The following is a 26,332-nucleotide window of genomic DNA, read 5'->3' as shown; positions in this document are numbered from 1 at the left end:
TTATTTTAATATCTTCTTGACTATTTATATATTTTTTGAATATATAAGATCGATTATACGAACACAAAAATAAAATCGAGTTTTACACGATCGTTGTGAGTTTAGTTTTACGAGATTCCATACCTTCAATTAATCCTGTTAATAAATCTTCCATTTCAGTTGCAGCACGTTTCAATTCGCAGTTATTGTCGGCACTGAAAGTCTCTGAAAAGTTGAATATTTCAGTTATATATTTGATGCAACAAATTAAATGCAGGCCTTGGACCAAAAAAGATGAATTCTCAATTAAATAAAAAGCAGTTGAATTTAACCAAAAAGAACGAATTTCTAACAAAATGGTTGAATCCTCAACCAAAGCCGCTTGATTTTTGAATGAAACAATTGCATTTTTAACAAAAATACACAAACCATTAACTTAAATGGTTGAATTTTCAACCAAGAATTACCATAAACTTACCATCAAAGACGAATTTAGAACAAAAATAGCTTAAACAATGGATGTTATGTCAGTACAAATTTTATTGAAGAGAATTAATTTTTAATTTAAAAAAAAGGAATTTTCTAAAAAAAAAACAGTACAATTTTGTACCAAATAGTTGAATTTTTGGCCAAATTTGTTGAATTTTCAAGCCAAAAAGGCGAATTTTCTATAAAACAGTTTAATTTTCAACCCGGAATATAAATGATGAACAAAAAGATAATTTTGAACCAATAATTGGATTTTAAACCAAATACTTCAACTTTCAGTTACTAAAAAATTAATTTCGAACAAAAACGAACAAATTTCCAACTAAAATTATGAATCTTCAATAACAAAAATGAACTTTTAGGAAATTTCTTAAATTTGTTGAATAAGAAGTTAAATTTTCAACGAAAAATGTAATAGTTGATATTTCAAGAAATAAATATTTTAAGTTTAATAAAAAAATTAATTTTCAATAAAGTACATCAATTAAAATTTAATAAAAAGACAATTTATGAATATAAGGGTCGCATAATTTATGCTCCAAAAAAAGATAGGGGGTTACAAAAATGAAATTTAAATTAAACATAACGGAGTCAAAAAAACCACCGTGGTATTTTTATATAACAAAACATTTAAAAAATGGTTAAAACATCAATATATTTTTCAACTGTAGCCTCAAAGCTTTTAGAAAGGCTCTAATAATTTATAAAAGTGTCATATAATTATTAAGATGTTTACAGAGCAAAAAGTAAATAAAGATACACAAATTTTCATTCAAATAGTAAATTTTTTTTACAAAATTGTTGAATTCCCTAGCTAAATATATGGATTTTCTACAAAGCAGTTGAATTCCCAACCCGAAAATGTGAAGTTTAGACAAAAAGTTTATTTTCAACTGCTACAGATAAACTTTTAACCAGACAGTTGCATTCAAAAATAAAAATAAGAAAACTTCTCCAAAAGCTAATGAATCTTCAAAAAAATAGTTTAATTTCCCATAAAAACTGTGGTACTCATAAAAGAAAAAAATGCAATATTATTGACGAAATGTCAAGCCAAAAATACGACAAAATATTTCAATTTTGAACCGAATAAAATAATTATTAAATAAACGAAATAGTACATTATGCAACAAGGGGCGAAAGGAGCAGATTTTTCTCGCGAGGGCAGTAATTACCCGAGGGAAAAATCTACTTTCGTCCCGTATTGCATATAGTATTTTGATCAAATAATTTTTACTTTCATCCGCAAATTTTACTTTCGCCCTGCTAATTTTATTTTCATCCCGCAAATTTTATTTTCGCCCCACTAATTTTACTTTCGCATCGCTAATGTTACTTTCGCCTCGCTAATAAAATATATGCTACTTTCGCTCCTATTTGTAGGGAAAAAAGGTGGCCATTTCGGTCGAGTGTGGAATAAAATCAATTTCTTATTGGATTTCATTAAATAAGTTCGCATTTAAGTAAAAGAAAAATAGAAAAACGGTTCGACTGTGAAGCCTGAGATAAATAAATATGAATTTTGATAGACTAAATACTAACATTTTAAATAAACATTGAAGTTCATTTTTAATACTAAAAAAATTGTTTACACTACTTTGAAAATATTTTTTCAAATTTGTGATACTTGTTATACTATTTTTGGATCTCTAAATTTAGTCCGAGGCCTATAAATGTTTTTTTTTTTTTTAAAGGAAACGTTTTAAAATTAGATATACCATCGAGCAAACAATCGTTCGCTACCATATTTTGCAATCTGTCCAAAATGTCACTGAGATCTCCTTGAATATTTTGAAGGCTGCTGTGTTGGGAGTGTTTGTCGGGTCGCTGAAGGGAGTAAAGTGTGTTATCGCGGGGCATATTGACTGCTGGAAAATAATTCGAATTACCGGACAACATAAAACTGCTATCGGCAATCGCTTTTTCCGTAAGTTTGTATCCTTTATTGCTGCTTTCATCTTTCGGTCCCAGCCACTGAGAAAAGCCACTATCACGTGGAGTAAAATCACTTTTACCTCCTGCCAAGAAAAAAAAAAGAAAAACAATTAAACCATTTTTAGGATAACTGCTGGACCAGGAAATGACCGGGAATTTTTTGAGACTTGAAAAATCTGGGATACGACACTGAATTTATTTTTTGACAGAGACTTTTACTAATTTTTAGAAAAAAAAATGTATCCAGTCACGTGAAATATCACAGATTTCAATTTTAAGTTCAAATGTTAACTTGTTCAATTATGAATCATTCAGATTACAATGCGTAATTCTAAAATATTGTAATAACAATTTTCTACTTATTTATTTTTAAGTGTACATTTCCAATTTAAAGAATTTTACGATTCAGTTTTAAAGCAGTTTTAAAGCAGTTTTAAAGGAATCTTCTACGTCTAGACGGGAATTTTTGAACTAATTATGAATAAAAATCAATATTGAAATATTTTGAAATATTTATTAACTGTTGACTTAAAATGAAAAATTTATAATCAAATATTCGTTAAAAATCATCGCTCACATTTCAGAATGCTAAATTTAAACGTTGAACGTTACAGTTTTTAGTTGTTCTATTTCTAGTTTTTAATTTAGATTTTTGGAGATTTTGAATACAAAATTGAGAAGGTTCTTAAGAACTGTTAAAGGTTTCAAGAAACGAAAAAAATGTTCTTCAGATTGACAAGAAATTTTAAAATGATTTATTACTTTGAAAAAATAATTTAAAAAGATTTCAACCTATTTCCAAGTGCCAAAAAAGATTTTTAAACGTTTTTATACGATTTTTAAACGGTTCAAAATAAAATTTTAATGCTTTTTAAGGATTTTGAAAGGGCTCACGACAAACAAAAAATGTTCTTAAGATTCCTGAGAAAATTAAAAATGATTTTTTATTTTTAAGAAATAATATAAAGAGAATATTTTAAAAGTTTTCAAAGGATTAAGAAAATTATTTAAAAAAAAAGAATCTTGGAGATTTTAAAGCAATTTCTGTAATTTTTGAGGATTAAAAAAAAATGTGGGAAAAATTGGAATCATTTTAAAAAATATTAAAAAGTTCTAAATAAATTTCAATAATAACTTTATATTTGAAAATATTAAAAAAAAAAATAATGAAAAAATGTTCTTAAAATCTCTGAGAAAATTAATAATGATTCTTTATTAAAAAAAATTAATTTCAAGAGAATATTTAAAAAGATTTCCAAAAGTGTTTAAACAGAATCTAGAAGCTTTAAGGCAATTTTTTTAATTTTTTAGGATTAAAAAGAATGGCAGAAAAATTGGAACCATTATAAAAAATATTTAAAAGTTTTAAATAAATTTCAATAATAATTCAAAATGTGAAAAGATTTCAAATATTTTAAATACAATACGTACATTCTTAAAGATTTCGAAAGAAAATTTGGAAGCTTTTTAAGCATTTTGAAAGGATTCAAGATAATTAAAAAAATCTTATTATTACATTGTCTACGGCTATGGAATTTTCCGCAACGTTTGTCCTAAAGAAGCTGGAAAAGGGGGTTAGAATTACGGAAAATTGAATGATTTTTTATTTTGCAAAATTAAGTTTAAGATAATATTTAATAAGATTCTAAAAGATTGCAAAAATTGTGAGAACAGAATCTGGTAGTTTTTAAAGCGATTATTGTAAATTTTCAGGATTAAAAATAAACTTAGGAAAAATTGGAATCACTTTAAAAAATATCAAAAAAATCAAATACAAAATGTACATTTTTGAAGATTTAGAAATAAAATTTGAAAGCTTTTTAATCATTTTAAAAATATTCAAGATAATAAAAAAATGTTTTTAAGATTCCAGTGAAAATTAAAAATTATTTTTTATTTAGAAAAATTAATTCAAAGAGTCTATTTAAAAAGATTAAAAAGATTGTGAAAAAAGATTTGGGGGGAGGGACTTTTTTTAATGTTGAAGAATTTTAAAAATGCAGAAAGAATTCGAATAATTTTAATAGATATTTAAAAGTTCAGAACAATTTTCAATAGCAATTCAAAACTTGAAAATATTTCAGAAATTCAAATACAAAATGTATTTTTTTGTAAAAAGAATTCGAAATAAAATTTTAATGCTTTTTAAGCAATTAGAAATGGTTCAAGATAATAAAAAAATGGTTAAGATTCTCGATTAAACAAAATTCAATCGTTTAATTTTTAACATGTCTAACTGAAAATTGCCCAAACTGATATTATTTTGAACAATGCAAAATGTATTGATTCATTCTTTCATTTGAAATATTGGAAATGATAGTGTGGATTTTTTAAATCGGAAATATTTGAACTGTTTAATTTATAAAATTTTTAAAACTTTCATTTTATACGTGTAAAAAATTGAGCGCTTGAATAAAAAAAGTTTTCAAGTCTGAATATTTGAAGTTTAAGATTCAAAATATTTCTACTTCAAAAACCTTAATTTGCAGTTCAGTTTTAATTACTCAAAATTTTTTTTAAATATCTTTACGAGTTCAAATTTGTTCATTTCAAAGACTGCGAACAATTGTTGCGAATCGGGAAATGACCGGGAATTTTTTCCTTGATGAAAACGACCACCCTGAATTTGAAATATAAATATATTTTTGAATAGAATAAATAATTTGTTATAAACTCACCTCCAATCCAAGTGCTTAACTCAATTCGTGAACGTTCCGACAAATCATTAAACGCCGAATCAGTGGATGTTCTACCAGTAGTATGTCGGCTCGATGATTCTTTATTGTTATATAACATTTCATCATCGTGTTGTCCTACACTTCCTTGATGAATAATAGGACTCAGTGCAAAGGCCAAAGGAAGAGGCGTGACTCGTGATGAAGTTGGATGTACCATAGGAGTACTTTGTACTAAATTAGCATGGGGTGGAGTTTGTTCAAAAAGATGATTCTGTAACGAAAACCAGGTTTTCATATTAAATATGATTTCGTCGAATCACTCGGTTAAGTTTAAAAAGGGCAATCGTGAATGATATTGGAATTCAAGGGCGGATCCAGAGGTCCGATTGGGTGATAGCCCCCCCCCCCCGCCCCCTAGAGATTTAAGAAACGAAATCTAATTTTTTTTCGTAAATTTATTCAGGAGTCATCCAAAAATAATTTAAGATGATTCGGGGGAGCGAGATTTTGGTTAAATCTTACTTTTTCTTATGAATTGATGAAGTAGTTGACCTTTCAAAGAAATAGTTGCGAATTTTTTACAAAAAAAGATGACTTCATAACAAAAAATTTAATAATTTATATTTTAGTAAAGAAAAGATTTTCATTTAAAATAAAAAGTAGTTAAATTCAAGCAAAAAACACGAATTTTCAACAATATAATTGAATCCTCAGCATGAGATTAAAAATTTCATCCAGAATGTAGAATTTTCAACCAGGCTAATTAATTTTCTACTAAAAAAGATGAATTCTCAATAGAATGCCTACATTTTGAACCAAGTAGTGGGATTTTTAAGATACAAGACGAGTCTTCTACAAAACAGGGGATTTTTCAATCAAATAATTACATTTTAAAGCAAAATGTAATACATTACATCTATAACCAAATAGTTCAATTTACAATTAAGATGATTAATTTTATACAAAAAAAAAAAGATAAAATTTCAACAAATAGTTGAATTTTCAAACTAAAAACATAATTTTATAAACAAAAATTGAATAGTTAAATTTTTTATTTGTAAAATTAATTGCCAACTAGAAAATTAATCTTCTACAAAACAGTTGAATTTTTAACCCTAAAATAAGACATTTCGAACAAAAAGTTTATTTTCAAGCAACTAGTTGAATGTCAATTTAAAAATATTAGTTTTTAACCCGCAAAAAGAAATTGTCAACAAAATACATAAATTTTTAACCAAATAGTTGAATTAATAAACTAAAAAAAAAACATTTTTAACCAAAAATAGAACAATCAAACTTTTATTGGGAAAATTTAATTTTCAATGAAAAAATCTTCTACAATACATTTGAATTTTCAATCCTATATTTAAATTTTCTACCAAATTGTTGAACTTCCAAGACAAAAAGACGAATTTTCCATACGAAATTAACTTTTACGCAAAAAAAGAAAGTTTCAACAAGTCACAACATTGTTTAATGAAATAGTTGAATTTCCATCCAAGAAGATTAAGTTTTCTACCAAATAAGACGATTTTTCAAACAAATAGTTGACTTTCTAAACTAAGAAAGTCAATTTTCTACTAAGAATGAAACAGTTCAATTTTCATTTTAAAAAAAGAAATTCCAATAAAAAGCAATAAATAAAAACAAAAAGTAAAATAAAAACTTTTACATCAAAAACACGAAAGTTGCAACAAAGTATTTCAATTATCAAACAAATAGATCAATTTTCCTTTAGAATTATTAATCTTCAGCAAAAAAAAAGGATTTAAAAAAAAAAAGACGAATTTTCAACAAAATGCAAACATTTTTAACCAAATAGTTGAATTTTTAGTCTAAAAACTCACTTTTTACAAAAACCAAATTTTTAGAAATGAATTTTCAAAGCACGAGTGTAAATTTGTTATAAAATAGTTGATTGTTTTATTCAATCTTGTCTTGAATGGAATTTTTGTTACCTTTAAGACTTTAAGACGCTCTAACTGAGATTGGATGGCAACCCTATGATGTTGTAACCTCTCGACTTTAGCGCCACTTATTTCTTGTAGTTCTGACTGCAATTGTCTGTTTTCTTCTTCTAGTCGACTGATAATACTCTGCAGCTCTTTCTGAGGATCTTTGCATATTCTCCGCTTAATTGTGCTTCTCACTGATATGGTATCGAAAGCTTTCTTACGGTTGCTAAGAACATAACGAGTTTATTACAAAATACTGATACGTAATTAAAAAAAAAAATTTAACCTGTTTAGCTATATTCTCTGATTTCACAACGTTAATTACTATGGGCGTGCAAAAAAAACCCGAACCCATTTACGAATTTTACAATAATTATTAGTCAAACATTAATTACATCAATTTTACTTGATTGGGATGAGGTTCTGCAATTTTGTGAGGCTTTATTTGACTTGCTTTGTGGCAACGTGTGTGTGTCAGAGCCAAATTTTGCATTCCAATTTTAATACACTGCCGCATATGCAATCAGCATTTATGCTCCTTGGAGTTTAAGACTTTGGCGCTCGTCTGTACTGAAAATTCCTGTATAGGTACCTAGATAGGAACCTACATAGGATGTTATATATGACCCCACATAGGAACATATATGCTTCACCTATAGGAAATGACATAGGATCCTGTAGGTTCCTGTACATGAACCTATATAGGATTCTGTATACGTTCTTCTATGGGAACCTATACCGATGCGCAGTAGTATTCTATGGTACCAACGGCTGCGCAGAAGTTTGGTCCTCCAGGACCAACTAAAGGCATACGTACCATTAATTGCGTACCATCAGATACCTTCTTAGGAAGGGCCCTATACAGGCACCTATATAGCATCCTATCTAGGTTCCTACATAGGAACCTATACCGGCATTTTCAGTAGAGGTGATCTCTTTTGAGTGCCAAGCGTTGGGTTTTAGCAGAAAAAAATAATAACAGAGGGACGGACGTACGTACACCTGACCGAAACTATATAAGGGTTTCAACCCGGGCCTCGAAACCGTAAAAACGGTTTCAGTTCGGTCAATATTATATTTATGAAGTTTTTCAGGTTTCGAAGTTGATTGTGAATTTCTTACACATCCCTATTAATTACCTTTAACTCATAAGTAAAATATTGATATTGCTTAAACTGAAGTGTCTCACATGCATTTTTTGTGATTATAAATTAACAAAAAAAAAGTTTTTTTACTTACAGATCAGCATCGGGCGAAGAATCTTCCAAAGCACTCATGACAGATCGAGTTGGACACAGCATTAGTTTGTTTCGTATTAATTCAATAATTAGTTTCGTCACCTCTTTATTAGTAGTCTAAAACAGTTTTTTACCTTGGTAATTAGAGTTACCCTAAAGCACATTTCACGAACACCGTACACCTCCCCCCACAAATTTTAGTCAACATATTTTCTTCGATATCATTCCAAAATATTTTTGATAAATAATGAAATTTATTACAAATAATGTTTTTTTTCAGTTTCTTGGGATTCAATTAATATGTTTAACTTTTAAAGTGCATTGTGCGTGTCAGAGACCCCAAGCAATTTTCAAACTCTTATAAACCATACTTAATTCGAAAAAATTTAGTAAGTGTCGCGATCAAGCATTAGTTGGAGACACTAGCTGTAAGTAAAGTCGTTTAGCATACTACGTCAAGCTACAGTGTACTAGCAAGAGCTGTTGAAAGTGGAGGCAAAAAATTCGTGGGGTCTCTAACACCCAGTGTGCACTTAGTAAGTGAAAAAGTAACTTTGGAGCACTTTCAAACGTAAGTATATCATATGATGTGAAATACTTTTTTTCTTTATAGATGGCTTATAACTTACGGCAGCGCGTCATGCGAGAACAGACTGTGGATATGTTGAATAAAATATAATTGTTAAAATGCCGTTATATATGTCTGTTCTTTTCAATTTCTTGTATTTTTATAGTATTACATGTCAAATTTTATCATAAAATTGACTTTTCAATTGCACAAATAAATATCTTTTTTGATAGCACCCATGTTGCAAACCTAATAGTAAAATTTCCAGTAAAAAAGAACAATATTCATAGAAAAAAAATCTTTATAAAAATAGTTACATTTTCTAACAAAGTGATGAATTTTCAACTAAAATGATGAACCATCGAAAGGAATAGTTGAATTTTTAATTAAAAAGATGAATTTTCAACCAAGAAGATTAATTTCTACAAAAAAAAAAATAAATAATTTTCCTCTAAAAAAGAAAAATTTTCATCAAAAAATTGAATAGTTACATTTTCAGTTTAAAATTAATTTTTAACAGCAAATTTTAAACAAAATAGTCGAAGTTTTAACTGAAATAGTTAAATTTACAGCAAAAAAAAAAAAATTCCAAGAAAAAAGCTCATTTTCTAAACGAAGTGATAAGTTTTCAATTAAAATTATGTTTATAACAAACAAAAAAAGAATAATAATTTAAACCGAAAGAGTTCAACTTTCAGCTAAGTAATTAAATTTGCACAAAAATATTAACTTTCTATTGAAAAGAATGAATTTTCAACTAAGAGCGATAAATTTTCAACCAGAACTAGAATAGTTAAATTTTAAGTTTAAAACCTTAATTTAAAAAAAAGCAACTTTTCAACAAAACAGTTAAATAAAGTTCTATGAAGCTACTTTTACAAACAAAGAATAATTTTTATTCAATTTTATATTGCAATTTAGGAAAATAAGAACGTTCTTGAACTAGTTCCCTGGCACTTCCAGGGTTTTCCAGGTACAAAAAAGTTACCTGACAATTCCAGGTTTTCCAGGTAGGACAGACACCTTGAAAATGCTCTCAAAACAAAGGAAATAGTGTGATTTTTCAAGAAAATAGGGTAGTAGGTGCCATATTGAATTAAAAAGGCATGAAACGATTAAGACTTCAAGTCGAAAAATACTGAATTTTCAATAAAATAGTTGAATTTTTAACGAAAAAGTTGAGTTTTAATCAAAAAAGACGAATTTTTGAGAATATAGTTGAATTTTCAACCAAGAATTTCTGTACCAAAAAATATTTACTTTCAGTCAAAAAAAAAACAAATTACTTAAATTTTCGAACAAAATAACTGAATTTGTAACCCCCGAGTTAATTTTTCGTTCAACAAGGTTGAATTTTGATTCAAATAGTTAAATTTTCATCAACAAAAATGATTAAACTTCAAATAAAAATAGTTACACATTTAACCACATAGTTGCATAGTCAAGTAGAAAGGACGAATTTTTCAACAGATATGTGAATTTTCAAATCAAAAGGACATTTTACAGACCAAAAAGGCTAATTCTATGGAGAACAGTTGAATTTTTAACCCTAAAATATTAATTTTCAACCAAATAGTTGAATACGAACATAATAGAATTTTCAACACAAAAAGACAAATGTTCCATAAAACAGTTGAACTTTAAACAAAAAGGATAAATTTGCAACCATCGTAGAACAATTTATAATCAAAATTGTTTAATCTTTAACTAATAAAATGAATGTTTACCAAAGTACTTCCATTTTCAACCAAGTAGTTGAAAAATGCAATAGTTAAATTTTTAGTTAAAAAAATTAATTTTCAACAAAACGACGAATTTGTAAACCAAATAGTTAACCTTTAACAAAATAGTGAATTTTTTAACCAAAAGAGATAAATCCTGAACAAACAATGTAATAATACACTTTTAAAATAAAAAACAGAAGTGTGAAGTCTATATCTGTATGAATTATTTGTAAAACAAAATCCCTAAATATCATCTTTTTAAGCAATTCAAAAAATTGTTATTCACATTTATATTTTACACGTGCGACGTCATATTCTGCGACCCCCCCCTCCCCCTGTCCCTTCGCCAAAGGCAATGTGACGTGGTTTTTGAAAGTCCGCACATATTTTACTTTATTAGGATTCTTTGTCATCAAATCAAACATAAGGAAAAAAGAAAAAGAAAAAACTATCTCACTGAAAAATAAAATAATTTTCTTTTAATTATAGTCTAGAAAATCTTACCTTTATACAATACTCACGAACTGGATGTTTTAACTTGTGTTTTCCCGACATTTTGCCAAATAAGAAACACGTTTGGCATTGGTGATAACCAGCACACCTCAAGCACGAATATCGAGGTCCAAGGACTGGGGTTGATTTGCAAGAGGAGCATTTAATATTGTGAACAACTGAAAAAATTCACATGAAAAATATGCAGTTTTCAACACTATCCAGAAAAATGAAATTAAAAGGCTCTGGGGCACAAGGAACCTCAATAGCTATTTAATTGCTATATATTGTAAGATGGATTATAAGTTTCGAAAATAACGTACTGTTTTCTGCCGACTTCATCCGATTCAGCGTTGAAATCCATGTCAATAAGGGTGGCTCTTCCATCAACCATCTCGCAAATTCTGCTTCAGTTACTCCAAGACATCCTTGAGACTATTTGAAAGAGAGAAATAATTTTTATTGTAATTACGTCATATGATAATAATTCTTCATGCCCAGGGATGCCACAGACTAATAGAATACTATTATAACTATTCACACAAAAAGAGACACCTGTAATATCAATAGGAAAAGTTATCTACTAAAAAATTTATATTTTATTGCACATTTAGTTTATCTGCTTATATTTTTAAGATTAGATGATGATATTCCATTTCTGAATCCAGTTAGAGTTGAATTTTTAACCAAAAAAGATGAAATTTCAACTAAAGAGATGAGTTATTAATTAAATAGATTAATTTTCAACTAAAATACATAATATTAAACCGAAAAAGGAATTAACTTCCAACGAATTTGTTCAACTTTCAACTAAGGAGTTGAATTTTCATCCAAAACATGTAATAGTTTATATTAAAAAAAAATGAATATTTTAAAAAACAGTTGAATTTCTAACCAACACAGATTAATGAATTTTAACCAAGCAATTGCATTTTTAAGCAAAGATGACATGTCTTCTCAAAGAGATGAGTTATCATTAAAATAGGTGAATATTTAACCAAACAGTTGAATTTTTATAAAAATGCATGAATTATTTACCATATAGTTGCAATTTCTATAAAAAATATCAATTTTTATTCAGAAATGGAATAGCTAAAATTTCAGTAAAAAAATTACTTTTAAACAAAATAGTTTAATTTTTAACCCAAGAGATGTATCTCCAAATAAACTTATGAATCTTTGAATAAAAAGATGAGTTTTAACCAAATGGTTGAATCCTTAAGTAACACAGAATATAGTCAACCAAACAGTTGCATTTTTAACCAAAAGGAGATGAAACCTTTACCAAAAGAGATCAATTTTAAACATAAAATTTTAATTTTCAAGCAAAGAGGAAAAATATTTGTGCAAATATTTTACTTTTATTACAGAAAAGATGAATTTTAAACAAAACAAAAAAGATACATTTTCAACCAAGACAACTGAATTTTCAAACAAATAGTTCCATTTTAAATAAAAAAATATAAATTTTTAACCAAAAACTTGAGTTCACAAGTTAAAAAGTCGAATTTTTTAGAAAAAATTGACTTTTAATCCGGAAAAGATCAATTTTCGACCAAGTATTTTTTCAACCAAGAAAGATGAACTTTAAGCGCAAAAACCATTCATTTTCAAGTAAACTGGTGCATTTGCAACTAAACAGTTGCACTTTCAAGCAAAAGAGACGAATACAAATTTGTACACCAAATAGTTGAATTTTCCATGAAATGGTCGAAAATTCGAACAAAATAGATTAAAATGCTACCAAAAATAGTTGCTTTTTTAAATAAATAGTTCAATTTTCAATCTAAAAAAACGAATTTTTTAAAAGGCAGTTGAATTTTCAATGAAAAAGTTGATTTTCGACGAAGAAAGACGACTTTTTTACAAAAAAATATTAATTTCCTAACCCAAAGGACAAAGGTTCAACAAACCAGTTGAATTTTCCACCAAAAGGATGAATTCTTATGCAAAAATATATGGATTCTCTAATTGCGTTCTATTAATATAGTTCGCATTTAATAAAAGAAACGAGAAAAGACGAACCATTCTTTAAAAAAGGGAAAAGAGGAATAACTTAAAAAAAAGGAAATCAGATGGAAATAGGGTGAAGTCTGATATTGAATAGCTACTTCATACCTTAGATTACTGTAGATTCCATACATAGATTAATTACATTTTCTTTTTTTTTTGTAGATAAAATCTAAAATGAGAGTGATTAAAGTGGACTTTTCCTTTTAAAAAGTGACTACAGTGACTTAAAAAAAAAAGAAAATGATTAAACGTGACTGTGTGGCAACCCTGTTCATTTCAAGATCTTTTCAAATCATAAAAAATACCTCTCTAAAACAGTTTTCAACACTCGAACGTATAAGATGATTTCCGTAAGCTACACTCTCGCCCAGCATCTCAGTTACTTTGCAAATGTTTGATAGTAATGTGAGCAATGCAGCTTCCGACAAACAAGCGTTATGATCAGCAAGTTGGTGAAATAAATAGCCATACTTCTCTTCTAATTTAGCAGAGCTCACCAAAGTTAAAGCTACTTTTACCGAAAATACCAAGATATTATCTTCGTAACTCCTAAAATAGAAAGTGCGATGTAGTGGTTATATATTTTACAATGTGAGAGGTTCCAGGTCAAGAATTTTAGAGTTGTTATTCGATATGAGCTTTTTTATTGAAACTGAGGAAAATAATATTGTCAGGTAGGCTAGATATCGTTGTATAATATTTTTGAAAAAATTTCCAAAATGTGGGAGTTTTGTCACTTTGAATTTTCTGGATACATTTTTTTGAAAATACGATATGTTGTAGTTTTTAACCAATTTTCTCTGGATTATGTTCCGCATAAACATAAGGAAACCATTTTTTATTTGTTCTTGGGTTTAACAATACTTTTAAAAAATACAGCGGCAAAATTGTTATTCAGAAGTAATAAAGAAAGACTTAAAAATCACAAATATTATATTAAAAATTGTATTTAGTTATAACAATTTATGAAACCAATTAAAGAGTACATCAGTTTGGTATGGAAAAAAATGTTATCTACAAATCGTTGTAATTTATTAATGGGGTGGTATTAGTAACAAAAAGTGGTCATAATTAGAATATATATGAACAAATTATTAAAGTTATAAAGAATAATTTAACTGATTAAGTTTCATGGGCAGACCAATAGACATAATAAAAAGTTAATGTTGCAATTAGGGTATGTCATTAAAAGATGATTTTTCATGAAAAAGAAATTAAATTTTGGATTATTTAAACAATTTATTTTAAAATATGGGCTACGATAAAACTAATAGGACCATTTGATTCTATAGAAAAAATTACATAGAGTTCACGGACAATTTTTTTTCTTATGCTGTATTCGTTAGTTCTGACTAACAATGTCTTTCTTTAAGAGATATTTCGGAGATGAAATCTCATCAATATCAAAGTATTTGCATAAGTATTGTTAAACATTAAAACAAATCAAAAATTGGTTTTCTAAAGTTTGTAAGGAATTCGTACATTACAGAACAAATTTCGTTCCTTTTCCGGAAAAAGAAAGTAACTTCTTAAGGAATTTTGAAGAAATTTGGAAGAAAAAAAGCAGTTTTATATAAAATTCATGCTAATGACGGTAAATGTCTAGTATCAAAGTATTTTTCATCTTATTTTCATTTGTTTAAAGAATTATTATTTGTTTGAACCATTTTTTTTCAATCAATTGTAAAAAGTTAATATTTTTCTATTTGTGTAATTTTTTTCCATTGAATCATGAAAAGTATGTATTTTTGGGAATTAATGAAAACAAATTTTAAAAGTAATATTTGTTTCTTTACGATATTTGGCAACTAATTAAACAATTTTTGCCTCCTATTAATCGTAAAGTTATTATTTTCTAGAATTAATGACGCAGTTAATAATGAATGTTAAGATTGATCTTTTTAGTGAGACAGTTTGCAATTATTTAAAAAATTTAAATCATTTGCTTATTTTCATAGGAAAGATAGAGCACATTCTAGATTTCCTTTTTTTGAATCGCTTACGATATATCGCTTATTAATCAGTATTTTCTTACCTCAACAAAATCGATCTGAAAAAATAAGTATCCATAACGTAACTAAAAAAATTGTTTAAAAGAGTGATTATTTAAAAGAAAATTAGGATGTAAGTTCTGAGGCCTATGTGAGAAAATGGTTTAAACACTTAGGATTCACAGGATTCAGGATTCAGGACTCAGGATTCATAGTCACACTTAGGATTCATGAACAACATTCGTTCATTGTGTCATTAATTCAAGAATATAATAACTTTTCATGATTTAGAGGGGAAACAAATTTGAACAGATAGTAATTGTTTTAACACTTTAAATTAGTTACAAATACTTGGAAGCTTGTCACTTACCGAATCAAAATAATTCATTTTGAAAAAATTCTACTCAACACCTATAAATTTTATTAAAATCTTTTAAAACTTTCCGAGATATCAAACTTTCAAACAGTCATAAAAAAATTCAAAACGACGTAACTCCGACAATTTCGAAATTTGTTCAAAAATAATTTACAACAATACTGCTGTGCAAAACAAGAAAGCAATAACTACATTTCAGGCTTAACCCTCTAATTTTCACTTGTTTTCAATATATTTAAATGAAAAAAATTGTGGATCGGGTAAAAAATCCCAAATGCAGTAACGGCTCTCTTTTGTTTGCACGAAAAAATAGCTTACCTATTATTATATTCCCTAATTTCAAGAAAATCGCTAATACCTATAACAATAATATTCTAGACCTGGAAATTCTGTATAAAGATTTACTCAAGTGATTATTAATTCTATGGCTGCTGAAAAGACGAGTAACTCACACATATTGTTCTAAAAACGAGTAACTTTCATAAACCATTCTAAAAACGAGTAACTATAATCTATCATTTTTAAATCTAGTAACACTCTTTTTCATACTTTACAGGAGAGCAAGTACAAGTTTTATTGTAGATAAATAATTCGTTTGTGCATTTTATAATAAAAGAGACCCACTGAGCCGCAAAACGCATATTGACTATAAATTATTATCTGTTTCGGTCTTTTCAGTTGAAATTTTTTTTTTCAATTAGAAACTAATTTTTTAAGCTACAAATATAAATAATTCATGTTTGGTTGAATATTTATCTTTTTTAGTTGAAATTTTTTTTTTTTCAGAAAATTAATCTTTATAGTCGAAAATTAATTTTCTTGTTGAAGATTCATCATTATAGTTAAAAATTCATGTTTTTTGTTCAAAATTAATTTCTTTGGTTAAAAATGCAACTATTTTTTTTTTGCTACCAATTAATGTTTTCAATTTAAAATACAGCGATTCTATTTTTGCTTAAAAATTAATCTATTTTAGTTAAAAACTCATGTGTTTTTTAGAAAAATTATACTTCTCGTCGAAAATTAAACTACATATTTGGTTCAAAACTTTTTCTTTGTATTGAAGTCTCATAATTGTAGTTGAAAATTCATTCCTTAAATGAAAAATTAACTAATCCATGTTTGATTGAAAATTTAGATTTTTTAGTTTAAAATACAAATATATTGGTTGATGATTCAGGCACTTTTTAAAAATTCGTCGTTTTTGGCAGAATATTAATCTTCTTGATGAGAAAGAGTGACCTAAAAAACCCTATTTTTTTCGCCTCTTTTCTCGACCTCGTAAATTTGCTTCCAAATTAGTTTAAACAAAAGGTCATGAGAATACTTTAAAGTAGAGGAAAAACGAAAGTGAGCATAGGTTTTATTTCGGCCACATGACGAATGAAACTTAGTAATTGACATTGTGTTCGATATCTCACAAAATACTATCAGTATCATTTCTCGAACAAATTTTTTCATAGTTTTTGTAATTTTCCGCGCAAATAAATAATGGAAATGAGTATTATTACTTATTTAAGAAAATATCTCTTATTAATCACAATTAATTAATGCTCCAATAAAAGCGCAATAAAAAATTTCAAAATCTAGTATCTATAGATTTTCCAGTCTTACCTTTCAGAACTATTGGCCTCTAGATGACTAAAAACTTTTAAAACAAATGTACAATATTTTTGGGTAAAATCTAATAGATGTTAAAAAAACTAATTGAAGATGCCAACGTTTTCTATAATTCTGAATTAGCAAAAAAAAAATCACAGAAACATTGGACTCTTTTGAACATGATAGAGTTAGCTGATAAGTTTGACTGGTTGTATCTCTTTAAAAAAAGCTATGCTCAACTTGAAATTTTTTCTATTTTCATGTATCACGACAAGCGATTCTTTCAACCAATTTGGCATCAAATTCATGAGGTCGAGAAAAGAGGCAAAATTTTAGGTCACTCTTTAACTTTTTGGTTGAAAATTCGTTTTTTATGATTTACCAATATTTTTTAAACTGTACATATAACTATTTCATTTTGTGTCGAAAAGTTATATTTTTCAGTTTTTTTTTATCAGAAAGAAAAATGTATAACGGTTTAAGGAAAATGAAAAGTGACTCGCGAATTACTCGAGCCTTTCAGCAGCCGTCAAATTGAATACTATCTTACTTATTAAAAGTTCTAAATATGTAGTTGACTGCTAATTTCGTGGCGAGGTCTACACTAAAACTGGCGCTTCCTTCTTTTTGCGCCGCAAAATATATATCAGACAATACATCTTCCACTTCGTGTACATCTAATGTTACAGAATTCTCTGTCACTGATAATCTATGGCGTTCGAAAACGCCTGCTATCAACTCCAACTGCACACATTGCACTAAAAAAATCCATTAAAAGTTACAATGCAGTACCAAGTATTATTACGATGTTTTAGATATAAAAATTAGTAAAAGTAGGCGCCATCCGCCTACAAAAATGGTTTCGTAGCCTATTGAGACATTAATTCACCTCAACTTCGCCACTAGAGCTCGCGCGTAAAGTCGGCTAGGATAGAGGCAAAATATAATAAAACAGAAATATATTTTAAAAATTTAATTTCGCCAAATATATTTTTGATAATTTCAATTTTCATACATTCTAATTAGGAATCGAATATATTTTTAACCTTTAATTAAAAATAATTTGTGCTGCCTTGATTTAACTTAAATTATGATTTGATATATTTTACTCTAAATATTGTTCAATTCGACCGTTACATCAAGGCAGCACACATTATTTTTATTAAAGGTTAAAAATATATTCGATTCCAAATTAGAATGTGTAAAATTTGAAATTATCAAAAATATATGACGAAATTAAATTCAAAAATTATATTTCCGTGCTAAGAAGCATTGATGAATCAGAGTTCAAATGTTGTGGAAATAAATATATTCAATTCAAAGGAACATAAAGGTACACATATACATCGCGCTAGGGTAAAAAATAAATTCGGCTAGGGTACGGGGTGAACAGGGTGTCCCGCAATTCTTAGGTACGAAATTCAAGGTCTTTTCCATGTTTTCTAAGTCAAGAAGTCAACTTTTTCCTGGTCGCTTTTTTACATCAAATAATGAAATAACCGTGGGTTATAGATGCAAAAAATAAGCCATTTCATTGTTTAGTAGCCAACCATTTTTAGCGAAAAAAGGGCCATAAATAAACAAATTCTTCATTTTTTTGCGAAAATGAGTCGTCTTTGAAATCCTTAAAATCTTCGATATCTTTGTGAATTCGTCGAAATCTCTTGAAGTACTTAAAATCTTTGTGAAATATTGAAATTTCTGTCAAATCTTTATAAGTTTGTGTAAAATATTTGAAATGTTGTGTTCATTTGAAATAATTGAAATCTTCTCAAATTTGTTGAAACCTTTTTTGATAGTTTAACAGCTTTGAAGTAGTTGTGAAGTATTTCGTATTCGTTTGGAATCTTTAAAATATTTCAAATCTGTGTAAAATATTTTGAAATCTTAGAAATCTGGTTTACTATAACCTTTTTAAAATCTTTTGGTGTACGAAATTTGAAATCTGGTGGTAATATCTTTCTTTGTGAAATCTTTTTTATTCGTTGAAACCATTGAATTATTTCAAATCTTAATGAAATATTGTCAACTCTAAAAATGTGTTGAAACCTTTTGAAACCGTTTAAAATCTTCCAGATAGATTAAGAAACTAGAGCTTTGTGAAATTGTTATGAAATATCTGTAATCTGGTGTACACGCCTTTTTTAAATCGTTGAGGTCCGTGAAATTGTAGTAAAATGTTCAAAATACTTTGAAATATTTTTAAAGCTTTGAAATATTTTTAAATCTTTAGTAGTTTTTTGTAATCTAGTGAAACTCAAAAAACTCGAAATTTACAACTAATAACTTTTACAATTTGTAAGTTGAATTTAAAAAATGTATACTATAAAATTCTATATTAGCTGAGACGAAATAAGAAACTTCTAGAATTATTTACAATATTCAACTCTTTTCATTGCAATCTATGAAATAATTGGTCAAGTCTACAAAAAATGCCTAGAAATCTGTTTATTTATTCTGTAATGAGTAAAAGATAAATTATATCCTGTTTCAAAAAACTGTTCAGAAGCAAAATTTCTTTTACACTAGATGTTTCTTTCTTAATAGACTAAAAGATTTAAATTACTCTTCGCATTAAAAAAAAACAACTTATTTTTAAAGAAAAAAAATTAATTCAAGGTCCTCGTGAAAAATTCAAGGTGATTTCCAGGTCTTCAAGGTTCAAACCCAATTAAAAAAGAATTCCAGTTTTTCAAGATCGCTGGACAAGTGGACACCCTGTTTAAGTCGTTTAGGGTACGGGGGTAATTTTTTCGGGGCTAAAAATAAACCTTAAAAAGTAAATAACTCACTGTTCAGACTTCTATGTAGAACTTGCATCTTGGACGCTGTCCTATAGGATGCGTACCGAATGACATTGCACTCATTCAAGGATCGTAAAACCTCTTCCATCATTCGATGATCCCACTCTGTTTTCACAACCGCACCACTGTAAAAATAAGCAAATCATTAATTCCTTATTTTAAATCGCAGCCTCAGGGATCACAGAGTATCAGTAGTTCAATTCTAGGTAAAAAAGAGGGGACCTCATTTATTTAGAACAACTTTTTATATCATACGGATACCTCATAAATTTTGAACAAAAATGCGATTTAACAGTATCGCTTTTTGTTTCGTAAGGATTGCAGTCATTTTTTAGTTTTAAACATTTTTTTTATTGAGCTTAAAAAAAATCTTTCGAGAACTTCAGTACTTTCTACTGATAAAATCAATGAGCGAAAAATTCAAGAAGATCAAAGATTGCGTAATAGAAAAACAAAAGAATTTAAAAGTGCTCACTCTTGAACTTCTTCAAATGTATTTTTATCAGGAAATACATTTTGAATTCTTGTTCATGTCAATTCTTTTTTTAATGCGTTCTTTTTATTGTAGAACACTAAATTGCTTCCAGTATTTGAAAATCCTAATTTTTCTGTTTTTACTTTCTTATACGGTTGAATTTGCTTCTGATATATTTTTATTGATTGAAGTAATAAAATTATGAAAATATAACAGTTTTCTTAAATATGCAGTTCGCTAACATTTGAAAAAAGCCGTTTAAGAATCTTATATGCGAACTAAATTATTAAAAGAACATAATAAAAAAATTCAACAATTTTTCATTGAAAATTTCTATTTCATTGCAAAAATTTAGCATCTCTGTTAAAACGTCTTCATTTTTGGTTACAAATTCATTATTTCGTGTTCAAAATTCAACTGCTTAGTTAAAAATCAATACATTTTGGTTGAGTATTCAGCTAATTTTTTGAAAATTAATTCTTTTGCGGACGAATTCTACTGTTTATCTAAAATTAAAATCTTTTTTTGGTTCATAATTAAACTATTGGGTTCCAAGTCCTAATACTTTATTTTTTGGTTGGAAGAGCATCATATTAGTTAAAAGATTATATCATTGGTGGAAAATGTACCTCTTTTGCGGAAAATTCGTATTTTACGTTGAAAGTTACTTTCTTGGTTGAAAATGTAACTGTTTTGTAGAAAGTTCACATTTTTGGCTTAAAAACGCAGTATTTTGGTGCAAAAGTCAAGTATTTTGTCGAAAAGTCGCCATTTCTGGACGTATTAAACTGTTTTATATTTTTAATTAAAATAGTCTCTGATTTAAAATGTTAAATGACAACTATTACATTTTTTAAATAGATTTCGTCTTTTTAGATTGAAAATTCAGAATTTCGGGTAATAAATTCAACTATTTAGTACAAAAGTCGTCTTTTTGGCTTCAATATTTAACAATTCGATGAAAATTTTTTCCCTTCTTGAAGAAAAAATCCTTTTTAGTTGAAAATGTAACTAATATGTAAAAAATTATTTTGTTTTTGTAAATTCAGGTACTTAGTTAAAAATTCATCTATTTGGTTGGAAATGCAATATATTTACTTAAAATATTAACATTTTGAAAAATTATATTTTGAATTTAATATTACTACCTAAATTCATTTTATTAAAAAGAATTTATCTATTTTCGAGAAAATTATTTTTTAAACGCATCCTGTTTTCGAATGTCTTGAATTTCTTATTATTATTCTTAAAAAATGAATCAAAATCTATTAAACTAGCTATGAATTCGATCTCGGGTACATCCACTTTGTACTTTAAATCTTATGGTGCTCATTTAATGAGAACTTTGCTTCCTCATTATGATTAACTAGCAAATATATTTGCTTCTTCATAGATGATTTAAAAAACAAATACAAATTTGTCGATCAAGAAGCCTTTTCTATTATTGCATAAACTTTTAATTAGGATAATGAACTTTTTCTGTTTATAACAGATGTTTCAAATTATATAAACGTACAAATATTCCGTTATCTTCAATAGAATGCATTAATATTATAGGTCAATCGGTTTTTCTCGAATCAAGGAAGCTTTTCCGTTCTTGCAACAATTCTGCATTATGTTAATAAAAAAAGTTTAACTATAAAAAAACAATTGTTCAAATAATATAAATAACCATAATTTCCTCACTTTTGAGTAAAATGTATAAATATTATAGGTTAATCGACTAAAATGTATCAATATTATAAAACATTCGATTCGTCCTCGAGCCAAGGAATCTTTTACCTTCTTTCATCAATTTTGAATTTCCTTAATGAAAAAAGTTTTAATAAAAAAAGTCACTCTTAAAATATTATAAAGGGAAAGATAGGAAAACTGGATTAGAATTCTCAATTTAAGGTGTTCCCAAAGATTTTCTAAATTGAAAGGGAAAAAGGGGACGGACTGCGATCCCTGCAATTTGGAATAAAATATAAAATTGGTAATTTTATTACCTGTTACAGTTGGACAGATTCCTCCTTTCCTGGAAAGTGCCTGTTTCATTTGAGTTACTCGCTTTGTTATTTTCTGAAAAGCCATTTTTTATAAAGTCAAGTTAAATACGTATTGTAATAATTTTCTGAAGGTCCAATTGTTTAAAAAAGCAAACACCCTCCCATTCCGCACGCGATATTAGGTTTCAAATATTTCACATGTAATGCAAAAAAAATGTCAACTGTTTTTCATACAGATATTATTTTAATAAAAATATTAATGGAATTTTATCCCACGTAGGAATTTGACAAAACTAGTATTTCAAGTGATTATTTATAAACTTGTATAAAGTATCTAAATAATACCCATTACTTTTAAAATATACAATTTGTCAAAAGTCGAAAATAAAATTAAAAAAAGAATCAAATAAAGAAAATTTTGATAATACCTGCCAGTTTACAAAATTTAGATTTACATAAAATGAACGCCTTTCTGTAATTAGATTGTCTGTAGAGTCTTAATAGTTTATTTTTCTTGGATGGTTTCCCGGCCTATTTTGCATTTCCTATTCGGACGAAAGACATCTCTCTCTCTCTCTCTCTCAAAGTGCTTTCACTCACCGCCCCCCAAAGAAAATCCCTAACCTAACCTAACAATGCCGTGTCCGAAAAACCGTTATTCATTTACTTTTTATTTACCTTTAGAAATATACAAAATATACATAGTAGTGAACTTTACTTACCATTCATCATTTCTCATGATATTTATTGTTAACTATCGGTATAAATTTGGTTTTTCTTGTCAACAATCACCGTAAAATAACTGTTTCATAACGTCACAAAACTGACAAACTTATTCAAAATCAGGTACGTTTGAAAATAATTTGATACATTTCTTTTTCGTTTTCCGTTTTATAAATACCGAAAAATACACCACTTTTCATTTAATTCCATTTTATTGCCTTAATCATCAGATTTTTTCAACAAATAATTCAAAGCTGTGATTGTTTCACTGGAATGGGTGGGTATGGGGTTTATGGGGATGCCATTGTCGCATGGATTTATGAGATTTATGCTTATGTGTGTCCACATGCTTACGCACACAAATTCAAAATGATTTAAAATGGGAATTGTTCTTCATTCTGACGCTTGGCGGCAGCACGGAAAGTAGGCGCGATTATTTGAATTATTTTGTAAATTCTTTGACATGTCGCATTGCGGGATTAATATATATTTCTGAAGTTTCCAAGCTGAGGATTATTTTACGTACTTTAATATTTTAGATTTACATATTCCGAAAATTATAATGTAATGATTTAAAAAAACTTCAAAGATTCCCGTCAACGGCGGATACAAAGAGGGGCGATAAGGCGGCGCACCCCTTCTAAACGAGATTTAAGAAACCAAATTTTTTGAAAATTTCTAGTTTGGGTCACAAATTAATTTCTTAATGAAAAATTAAACCATTTGATTGAAAATAAACTTTCAAATCGAAGCTTTATATTTTCGGGTTTAAAATTAGACTGTTATGTATAGAAAATTCGTCTTTTTGTTTTGAAAATTCAACAGATTTGTACAAAATTTAACTTTTCTGTAGAATATTAGTTTTTTATTGAAAATTGTTATTGTTTATGAAACCGTAAATATTTCACTTTTATTTAAAAATTGATCTTATACTTTTTCTCATAATTTAACGAAGTAGTTCAACTTTTAAACAAGTAGTTGCGAATTCTCAACTAAAATTTATTAACTTACAACACAAATTGTAATAGTTGATCTGTTACCCGAGAAAAGATTTCAATTTCAAATAAAAAAAAGTTCAATTAAATCAAAACAGACGAACTTTTAACAACAAACGTGAATCCTCAACAAATACAAATTTGTAGTCAAAATAGAAATTTTTCTATCCAAAATGTATAATTTACAAATAAAGAAGAAGAATATCCGCAAAATAGTTGAATTTTTAATCAAATAATTACATTTTCACAAAAGGATAAATTTGTAACCGAAAAGATTATTCTTTTTACTAAAAAGACGAGTTTGTAACAAAATAAATAGATTTCTGACCAAATAGTTGACTTTTCAATCAAAAAAATTAATTTTCTACCGTAGAACACGAACTTTCAAGGAATTATGTACATTTTAAACGAAATAGCTGAATTTTTAACCAAAAGTGGAATAGTAAAATTTTAATTTTAATTTCCATGAAAAAACGTATCTTCTACAAAGCAGTTGAATTCTCTATCAAACTGTTGAATTTTCAAGATCGAAAAACGAATTTTCGATACAAAACAGTTGAATTTTCTATCAAAAAATTTGGCGTTTTATTTTCTATTAAAGAAGACGAATTTTCAACCAATCTAGAAGCTCTTACGCGCGCGACCCACTTCGTTCGTTGTAATTATTCTATTTGGAAATTAAGTTTAAGAAAATACGATGATAGTCATTTTTACTTTAATAACTTCTATTTATACACGACTTCGCATGGGTACCATATACGACGAAAGACCGGGTTGTGTACTCGAATTTCGAAAACCCGACTAAACTCGGGAGGTGGTTTTCTGCAGTTTTCCTCTCATCGGACCAAATTTTTAGACGAATGCGAGAACTTCGAGCAAACTCGTATGTAGCTGCATTGTAACTAAATCTTAGTAAAAAAATGACCCTATCCGTTAGAAAATAGACAAATTCTAAACATTTTATGAAACTTCATTCAATAATTAATAATTCTGGTAAATTTAACAAATAACCTAGAAAAGAGGCATCACAAAGACAGTCTTAGTTAACTTCGTGAACAAATTTGAATAATACCCAACTCTCAATATGTTTATGAAAAGTGTTTGAATGATTAATAATTATTATAAATTTACATAGTAACGTGGAAAATGATCACCGAAAGACATTCTTAGTTCATTCCGTAAACAAATTATGCCTCTTCCTTGAAAAATAGCCAAGCTATAAATATGTTGATAAACATTTTTTAAATAATTAATAGTTGTAGATTTTCAAAGCATCAGAGAAAAAAAATCATCGAAAAGATATTTTTAGATAATTATGGTAAAAAGTGAAGCATACTCTTAAAAAGAATATAGTTATATAGAATATTATATAGAATATTATATAGAATTGTATAGAATTATATAGAATATAGAATATTATATAGAATATAGTTCTTGTAAATTTACAAAGCAACATAGAAAAGAGTCATCGAATGGACATTCCTAGTTGATTTGGAAAACAAATTAATTCGTAGGATAAACGTCAAACTCTTAATTTTTTAAATATAATTTTTTAAATAACTAATAGTTCTCATAAATTTGCAAAGCAATATAGAAAAGATTCAACGGATAGGCATTCTTAGTCGACTCCGTAAACAAATTGACTTGTAGAAAAAAGCCAAACTCTTAATTTTTTAATTAAAATTGTTTAAATAATTAAAAGTTCTTATGAATTTACAAAGCAATATAGAAAAAAGTCATCGGATAGACATTCTTAGTTTAGTTCGAAAACAAAATGATTTGTAGGATAAAGGCCAAACTTTAAATCTTTAACCAACATTGTTTAAATAATTAATAGTGTTTGTAAATTTGCAAAGCAATATAGAAGAAAGTCATCAGATAGACATTCTTAGTTGACTTCGTGAACAAATTTACTTGCAGAACTCGTAGAAAAAAGTCACTTTTATTTTTTGATCAAAATTGTTTAAATAATTAATAGTTCTTGTAAATTTACAAAGCAACTTAGAAAAGATTCACCGAATAGACTTTCTTAGTTGACTCCGTAAACAAATTGACTCGTGGAGATAAGGGCAAACTCTTAATTTTTTAATTAATATTGTTTAAATAATTAATAGTTCTTGTAAATTGCAAAGCAACATACAACAGTCACTGGATAGACTTTCTTAGTTGACTCCGTAAACATATTGACTCATGGAGAAAAGAGCAAACTCTTAATTTTTTAATTAAAATTGTTTAAATAATTAATAGTTCTTGTGAATTTACAAAGCAACATAGAAAAAAGTCATCGAATAGATATTCTTAGTT

At 27.5% G+C, this 26,332-nt stretch overlaps 2 protein-coding genes across 3 annotated transcripts in view; one reads left to right on the top strand and one right to left on the bottom strand.

Annotated features, from left to right (window-relative positions):
- Window positions 1-6: 6 nt before the first annotated feature.
- LOC117182270 (dystrophin-1-like) lies at window positions 7-23,372 on the bottom strand. 2 transcript variants are annotated; one of them, XM_033375384.1, is made up of 12 exons: window positions 23,033-23,372; window positions 22,311-22,383; window positions 19,833-19,969; window positions 17,591-17,798; window positions 13,377-13,620; window positions 11,382-11,493; window positions 11,071-11,237; window positions 8,276-8,391; window positions 7,040-7,262; window positions 5,082-5,352; window positions 2,187-2,486; window positions 7-204 (listed from the first exon to the last, which is right to left on the bottom strand). In XM_033375384.1, the coding sequence occupies exons 1-12, from the start codon at window positions 23,040-23,042 to the stop codon at window positions 83-85; spliced, it is 1,983 nt and encodes a 660-aa protein (XP_033231275.1). In that variant the 5' UTR covers window positions 23,043-23,372; the 3' UTR covers window positions 7-82. The 2 variants fall into 2 exon arrangements, with proteins under 2 accessions (XP_033231275.1, XP_033231276.1); XM_033375385.1 differs by lacking the exon at window positions 23,033-23,372 and adding an exon at window positions 22,739-22,836.
- LOC117182272 (receptor-interacting serine/threonine-protein kinase 4-like) overlaps window positions 22,970-26,332 on the top strand; it is an 87,346-nt gene continuing 83,983 nt past the window's right edge. Inside the window, exon 1 of the mRNA XM_033375392.1 lies at window positions 22,970-23,156. The gene's annotated coding sequence lies outside the window, so the exon portion shown is untranslated. The remainder of the gene's footprint in view (window positions 23,157-26,332) is intronic.

Source organism: Belonocnema kinseyi, chromosome 10, assembly GCF_010883055.1.
Source record: "Belonocnema kinseyi isolate 2016_QV_RU_SX_M_011 chromosome 10, B_treatae_v1, whole genome shotgun sequence".
NCBI lineage: Eukaryota > Metazoa > Arthropoda > Insecta > Hymenoptera > Cynipidae > Belonocnema > Belonocnema kinseyi.
The sequence above is the reverse complement of the archived record's forward strand: the minus strand, read 5'-3'. Positions and strand labels throughout refer to the sequence as shown.